At 39.7% G+C, this 8,243-nt stretch overlaps 2 protein-coding genes across 4 annotated transcripts in view; one reads left to right on the plus strand and one right to left on the minus strand.

Annotated features, from left to right (window-relative positions):
* The window catches only part of LOC144656767 (uncharacterized), a 77,896-nt gene that overhangs the window by 46,727 nt on the left and 22,926 nt on the right, over nucleotides 1-8,243 (plus strand). The gene's annotated exons all lie outside the window — the stretch shown is intronic.
* Nucleotides 1,437-5,728, minus strand: LOC144656794 (uncharacterized). The gene is made up of 3 exons (XM_078517038.1): nucleotides 5,603-5,728; nucleotides 3,434-3,853; nucleotides 1,437-2,388 (listed from the first exon to the last, which is right to left on the minus strand). The coding sequence occupies exons 2-3, from the start codon at nucleotides 3,845-3,847 to the stop codon at nucleotides 1,603-1,605; spliced, it is 1,200 nt and encodes a 399-aa protein (XP_078373164.1). The 5' UTR covers nucleotides 3,848-3,853; nucleotides 5,603-5,728; the 3' UTR covers nucleotides 1,437-1,602.

The following is an 8,243-nucleotide window of genomic DNA, read 5'->3' on the forward strand; positions in this document are numbered from 1 at the left end:
TTTCCATCTGGTCTGCACAACGATTGCTGTTTTAATTATTTTGCGGCATATCGGATGCTTGATTGATAATAACTTGTTTCTAGCGTTTCTAGTTTTGATTGTGGCTAAAGCTTTCTGGAATCTCTCCTGTTTGACAAGTTTCAAGCAGTTCCTTTATATTCTGCATGTATATTTATAGTAATACCTCAAATGGGTCCTTTATATAGCGGGTACAAAGAAGTTGTGATATCTTTTCAGCTACTTATCACGTTCGGCATAACGATTGAGAGACTTCAGATATTTTTATCTTTGTCTTTTTTATTACTTTATTAAAAAGCCTTTCTGAAAAAGATCTGGAATAATGTTGTCGTTCAGTTATTTATGTAGATTTGCAGCGCTAATCCAAAATGTCAAGCCTTTCGCTATTTTCACAGTTGCCAATTCCTGGGGCCACAAAATTCAACTCTAAAAATTTAAATCAAAAAGCTACAACCTCAATTCTAAACAGAACAAACTTGCTAAAAGTAAAAGACTACTAACAAGGTATAACAATGTAGGGTTTTATTCGGAATTATTGAATTGTTTACCAACCGTTTTGTGGATAATAAGTATGCAAGCGTTCAATTCTAAGAAACGCCGGAAGTCCTATCCTGTCGATTCCAAGAAAAAGTGAGTTTAAGGCGTGGCTTGAATTGTAACCGCAAAACAAAGCCTGGTAAACAAAATTATTCATGCATTATGAACAGCATTTCACTTAGTGTAACTGCGCTCACAAAAAAATCATACTCTAGTACTTGAAACACACGGAAGTTCAAGCATACTTCAAGTTTGTCTTGGTTTTACATAAAAGAGGAGCTTGATCTATTAAGGAGCTACTTGACGTTTTTTGTGGGCTAGAAGAGGTACATGCTTGTTCGAGCGTCGCTATCGAGTGATTCACTCAGTACAGCTCAAAACGAATAAACGCATTTGCAAAGCGGCTTGTCCTCTGCGCTTGTATAACTGGTTGGATAAATAACTATGAACAGGTTGAAGCAAATAAGACATTTTTTTTCGAAGCTAACGCCAAAGGATGGTATCTCGATGAAGAAGTAGATCTTCGTGATGTTCGATTCAAACCGAACCGTCAAAAGGCGCATTTGGTGCTGTTGTCTCAGCTGCAAATCCTAATGGGAAATCCCTAATGAAAAAGTGAAAATCATACTGCTTCGGTAACCTGAATAGTGAGATTTGGATGAGATTGGACAAGAGGAACAACCGGTGTAACAGTAAGAGATAAAAGCTTGGTTTTACAGTATAACAAACAGTGCCAAATAACAGACAGAGACAGCCCTGATCAAAAGTTGTCATTCGAATCACAACACACCACACTAGGGCTTCACAAACAGACTTCACATACCTTAAACCACACTGACTTTATAATTGACCGTGGTAAAAGAAGTGTTTTACTCATGACACGCAACAAGCTTTGTTTCATTATTTCGCGCCATTTATTAAACCCCTAAATCAAATTCCACTCCAAATCCATAATATTACAGAAATTAAAAAGCCCCTTAAGTTCCGAAAACTATCAATCGTTCATGAACATGATGACATCATTCCTTTTAGTCTGAATGTCTCTGCTTAAGGACACGCCCCTTGAAGATTTACCTCGACATATTCCGGTTCCTTTCTTTCAAACTGGGCTGTGGCACTTAACGGCTGGTTTGAACTAGACCCTGACGCCAACTTCCCGGAGAACTCGATTTTAATTTTCTCGCACTGCTTCAAGTTGGCATTCTGGATCTGTCCTGGGAAATTCTGAATGAAGTAGGTTCGGCGGTCTCTGGACTTTCCGACAAGCTTTGCTTTATTCAGATTGGATATTTCTGCCACTGGTTTGGAAAACTCCAAAGCGATTTTCCAGCCGCCTCGAACAGAATTGATGACTTGCACCTCAAACCTCATCTTGAAGTTATTCGGCGGCCACTGTTGAATCACCACTGCGTCTGCGCTCTCCTGTGGCACCGCTGGCCCGGGTACCGGGGTAGGGAGGTCAAAATGTTGGCATTTCGATGAATCAGGATTGAAAATAAAGAACGCGTTTGGTGCGGCTTCGTACAGTTTGGCTTTGTAAGCGTTGAACTCGAGACGTAGACTAAAATTAGCCTTAAGGTGCTTGTTGTGCTGCTTGGGTCCGAGGCAGAAAGCGTCGCTAGTCGGTTTCTTTGGAAGTTTGACTGTGGCCTTGTCGATGTTAAAATTGCGTGTGCTGATATTCTTGGTGAACTTGAGCGATATGCTCCAGTACTTCACGGCCGCTGGGACTTGATACTCGATGATCATTTTAAATCCAGAATCTGATTCATCGATTGGCTTCAGTGGATATATCGGGATCTGTTGTTGAGGTGGTGTCGTTGGTGTTGTTGGCTGGTAAAAAGAAAAACAAAATACTTCATTGACTTTTTCTTGCTCGTAATACTCTAATAATAACTTGCTAAATATAATAGAGCATTTACCAATTGAGTGTAGTAAAACCAAAATCATAGTAATCACTCTGGCCAATCGCAAAGGACGCGGACAACCCAGTGAACCAACTAAAACTCGAAGCAGATACATGTAGCCGGCCTGAAGCGAGGGAAAACGTGTACGAGCGAGACACGATTAGTTTTGGTTTTACTTCTGATTGGTTGAGAAAGTGGCGTGAATTTTTTTTATAACCAATCACTACGCGTAGGGGGTGCTATAATGCAAACCTAAAGCAAATGCGATTTTCTTCCGACACCCAAGTAAAAACCGTTAAATTCTGGTTTCAAGACAAAACTAAAATCATCCAAAAAATCAATTGTCCTACTGGCTACAAAGATTCCTTTGCTTTCTTTCATTCCTTAAGCAACCTTAACGTGGGATGTATAAATTGCTTTTATTCTCTAAAAGTAAAAGGAGAAGTCTGCCCGCTACAGTAGGTTATGCCGTTGGAATTCATCCCGGTTTTCTCAAGAATAAATCGATTGTCCCCCTTTGGAAGAGGTGCTAGTCCAGGGTTACGTTCCCCAGCATTTTTCATTGTTCTGTTTTTGTCAGTTTATCCCAAGAGTTGGTACTCATTTATACTCGTGGGCAGAGAGAGGCATTTTAAGGAGAAAATGTCCTTTCCGAGAGCCAGTGCTAGAACCCGGCCCGCTAGATTCGGAGTCCAACGCAATAATCACAGAGATGTCACGCCTCCATTCACTTACAATAATTTAGCTTGTGCACAAACTTTCTTAGGGGTGGGGAGGGCAGGAAGAAAAGCCTGCAAGGGCTCCTTCTTCTCTGTCCTTCCCCACCGAAGAGCACCCCTCATGAGGGCCTGCTCGCAGGCTTACAATGATCCGCTTCTAAATTCAGAGTCAAGCAATGAGAAAAAAGCAGATGATCATATGCTTCGGAAGAAAAGGGTTCTTGTAACCCAATAGCGCGCGGTCGTACTTACCGGGGGCTCGGTAGGAAGTCTGGGGATAACGTTGCCACCTTTAAACAGGACTGTGACGTTGCCAGGTGGCGTGTTTTTCACGCATTTGAAAGCCTTCACAGCAAACGTCAGTTCCTTTCCCTTCGCTAACTTTTTGGTAAAATACAATTCCTTGAGAGGGTGCATCATTTTGTCTTCAGATACTGCTGCATCCAGCCATTTAGCTCGCCATACTTCGATCTTTTTAATTGGCTGTGAAAATATTAGCGCCATCCTCCAACCGTCAACTGGGTATTCCATTTTGACTGTGATGATCAACTTGAAGGCCTCGGCCCAGTCGTGCTCCAATGCTGCAGTGCCATAGATCATTGGATCAGCGGTTGAACACCTTAGAATTGCCAAAAAGGCCAGCACGCAAGACCAGTAGAAATGCATGATTTCCTTTTGAAACAAAAACAAATTGTCGTTATCGTTTTTCAATCCATGATTTAGTAGCCTGCGAGCAGGCTCCTTATCTGATCGGCGAGCGAAGCAAGCTGAGCCAGTCAGCCTCCCCTCCCCTCCCCCTCCCCTCCTTTCACAGGCTATGTTTTAGAAGCTTTCCAATGGTCCTTAAGGTGAAGAAAAATATTGAAACACCACTAGACAGTTGACCCCCACGCAAGAGCACTACAGGTTGTCTGCAGGGGGACTGTTTGGTGTCCGTCTACTAATTTAACCTCAAATTCTAATTTTTAAAATCACATTAAATCTCCAATATTGCTTATTCCTCTAAATTTACTAATCCTTTGAGAAAAAATATCTCCTCCCAAAAAAAAAAAAATACCACAAAACATAAATATATGGGATGAGCGAAGCGTTTTTGGATTCCCTGAAAGGCAAATTAAAGCCAAGGTTTCAATTAAGCCCCTTAGCTCTCCCCTCCGCAGAGGCCTCTTTCGTGTTCCGTACGGGCTGAGAAATGGGGAGAGGTGAAAAGTAAGCGCGCGGAGCCTTGAGAGAATCGAAACGAAAGCGCGCGGGGAAAGTTTCGTCCTTCCCGTCGTCCCCCGCGCTCCTCCTAAATTTCATTTTTCGTGTTTTCGCCTTCCTCCCCCCGTGTTTTTCACCTTCCCCCACTAAAGGAGCCTCTGCGGAGGAGAGAGGCCCCTTAGGAGAGAAATCTAATCGGCAAAAGTCATTAAATCTTACAATCAACGTTTTACTTGTCACTTTCAACAACGGATTATATTGTGAATATTTCTTTCAGTTAGATCTGTACTCAGTTTACACAACACTGTGGTAAAAATCTTAATTAAACTTAAACAAACGTTTTCTCTTTTTTTTCTCTTTTCACTCAAATGTAATCTGAAAGTTAAACTTTTAGAGTAAAAACTCCTAGAGTGTACAGCTTTGCAAATACATTAAAACAAGGTCGATATCAGGTTTCTCTTTGATATCTCAGCTGTAGAGAATGTTTGCGATTTAATTCCGGTAATGCTATTGATTCTAAATTATGCAAGCTTTATTTGTTAATTGCACTTTAGGGTACAACTCGAATTCTCCGTTAACCCAAAGGACAGACTCTTTTTACTAATATCTCAGTCTTAGAAAAATTAATGTTATAAAAGTAAACTGAAAAATTGTCAAACTGGCAGACATGACAGGTAAAATGAACATGAAAGTTAGATAATTGAAAATTGAGGTGATTTGGTGTAATTTGCATTCAGTTTTAGACAAAAAGAAATTATCAAATTTCCCTGATAAATTCATCTATCGTTTAAACAGTATTTTGTTGAATTCCGAGGAACCTTTTTCGCTTATTTAATTACATTTTCAATATGGAGTATTGTGAAATATCCTCCCAGCCTCTTTTAGCAATTCAATTAGGATGAAGTCAATGCGAGTGAACTGAAAGTAAATCTCCCTCTGGCATAAGCACAGCGCAAACAGCAACATATTCTGTGGGCATATTTGCGCCAGTTTCAAAATGTAAAAGTGGACTTTCAGTTGAATGAAACATAACTATGTCTACAGCGGAGTTGTGTCTGCTTAAATTAAAGGGAGGACCCATGCCTAGTTCGTTGAAGATAGAAAAAAAACGAAAGCCATCCCATTTCATTGTTTAAATATAGGATCTTATTATAGTGGATCACCCATATCTATTAAAACACTATTTTATAAGCTACGGGCATTAATCGTTTTTCTTACCAAAGCCTTTGCGTATCTTTTTTAAACGTTTGTCGTCTGACCGTTTAAATCTGTCTTCCCTGGCAACTAGCTGAAAAGGCGAGGAGTAAGAACTAATCGAGGTGTTACCTTCTCTAATATATCCGGTGTTACCTCGGCAAAAAACAAGCCTCTTGAACAATCCCAGACTATCCAAACAACAGAAAGTAATCTTTGCTTTCTTTTCCTCTCTGTTTTATGAAAACTATACAAAGGCAAATAAGCGCTGTTGATGAAATCAAACATGCCAATCATTGTTGTATCAGTGGTCTGCAATACATATTTGCTATCTGACCTGTGGTAGCTTATCTTCGCTGGCAAATAGCTGAAATGGTGTGTGACCCCGGGTATAATCGTGGCCAATATTATTTGTTTTTTTTCTTTTTCTCTCCAACTCTGTATTGATATAAAAAACTCATATTATTCAAAGAAAAGTAAGCATAATCGAACAATTTTTACTACCGGCCTGGAAACCTTTTAAAAGCCTGATTCTGGTTCAATTAGCCTATAGTGATGTTGACATCAATTTTTGCGATTGTTTATGGAGTGTTGTTAACAACAGTATCTTTTTCACTTGCGTTCTTGCGCTTTAGCTGAAACAAAGAGGATTAGCTATAGGTAAGTAAATACATTAGTTAGTTACAAAACGTTGTCCCTTTTCCTCGCTGGTAGTTAGGAACGAATGAGAGACGCTGGGAAGTAACACTCTATTTTTTTATTTCCTTTCAGTGTTACCCCGGCAAACAGTTACGCCTCTTCAACAATCCCAGACTGTTTAAATAACAAAATAATTAATCTTTCCTTTCGCTTTTTCTCCCTCTCTCCGTATTGAAAATTAAACATTCAAATAAAACAAAAAGACGCAAATGACTAATACAGGACGAATCTGTGTGTATCGATTCGTTACACTTTTTTTACCGGATGTAAACTTCCGTGTTTAGTTATTTTGTTATTTTGTCCGACGTTAATTAAGTTTTTTACACCATTTTATGCGGAAGCGGTAGACTTCTTACTTAAATATTTGCGGCAGAAAAGAAAACTTCAAATCTTAAAATATAAATTAATGCACCTTAATAATTAAATTTCTAATTATTTTTCGGGTGATGTGACATTTTCATAATATTAATCAAACGACCCTGTCGCCAGCGGAAAAATAACAGATGATTTTAATGGCATTTTTATGCAAGGTACTATTAAACTTTTACTTACTTCCATTTGAAAAGGAAAACAGCGACGGAATTTTTTGATCGAGAGTCCCTGTTTTTATATACTAAAAAAATAAATACATCTTCAGTAAAATTGCATTTAAGTACAATGCAATATTATGGCATTATTGCAATGGCCTCAATATCGGTGTCTGACATTTGCAGAATGCAGAATGCAGAATGCAGACTAAGAGTTTATATTGTGTTACCTTTACCATTATTGAAAGCTAACCGTAAACAGGCTAACCGGAGTGAATAGTAGGCTAACCCGAGTGAAAGGTTCACTCCGGTTAGCCTACTATTCACTCCGGTTAGCCTGTTTACGGTTAGCTTTCAATAATGGTAAAGGTAACACAATATATTCTCTTAGATGCATTCTACATTCTGCATTCTGCGTTCTGCATTCTGCAAATGTCAGACACCGCCTCAATATTGCATGAAGTACAAATGCCGCAAGGTTCCAAAACTAACAAGTCTTCTTACTTTCGGATTTACCAATCTTTTCCTGTCCTTGCTTTTGAAGGTCGCTACTTTTAGGAAGCTAAAACGTACACCGTATGTGGCCCGATTCAATGTTTTGAATATATATGTGGAGATTAAAAGGAGAAAGCTTGTTGCAAAGAAGTTCTATTACATTAGAACAGAGATGACAAGTTAGGTTTTTTCTCGCTATTTTCGAAGCCTCGCCCCAGGAGACTCGTTTCTTTCAGCCTTGATTGGGTCGCTACATTGCTAACAACCGTGAAATTTTATCGCTACTTTCGGGGGTTGTTTCTTTCGATCTTTGCATTATGATATACACACTCCTTTCTTAATAAATGGCCCTAGAGCACTGGTACCGTCGCGCGTATAATTACGTCATGTTGCTTAGCAACTTCTGAGACGAAAACCGCGGGCTCAGTCACTTTTGGAGAAGTGATGTCGCCATCAACTGGCACTTGTTCCCCCAACTGAGATACTACATGGCGAAACAAACAGATCAAACACCGCCATCAAAGCACAGATATTTTATTTCACTACAGACGGCATAGGTTATTTCTCAAAACACTTAAATACAGCAAAAGAGAGATGTAATTGACTCAAGCAACTTCTGGCGACTTTCATCCTTCGTAGAATGTGGGAAGTTCATTTCCTAGAATCACTCTCCTTTCGATGCCTGACTCGTCAATGGCTGCCAAACGGATAATTCCACCTGAGGAACCATCACGGGACATGGCCAAAGCCACAGCTTAAAGAAATAAGAAAAACAAAGAAAATTGTAATAAATGTTCTCGCAGTAAAATCCGCTATATTGAAATGGGCATTTCACCACTGCAATAACTTTGGGGGGCTGAGCACTAGCTATGAGCAGTCAGATGAGTAGCCGGTATGAGCTTTGATTGGCTAATGGTTTCCAAGGGCAACCATTAACCAATCAC

Source organism: Oculina patagonica, chromosome 6 (genome assembly GCF_052425735.1).
Source record: "Oculina patagonica isolate OP01 chromosome 6, crgOcupat, whole genome shotgun sequence".
In the NCBI taxonomy this organism is placed as follows: domain Eukaryota; kingdom Metazoa; phylum Cnidaria; class Anthozoa; order Scleractinia; family Oculinidae; genus Oculina; species Oculina patagonica.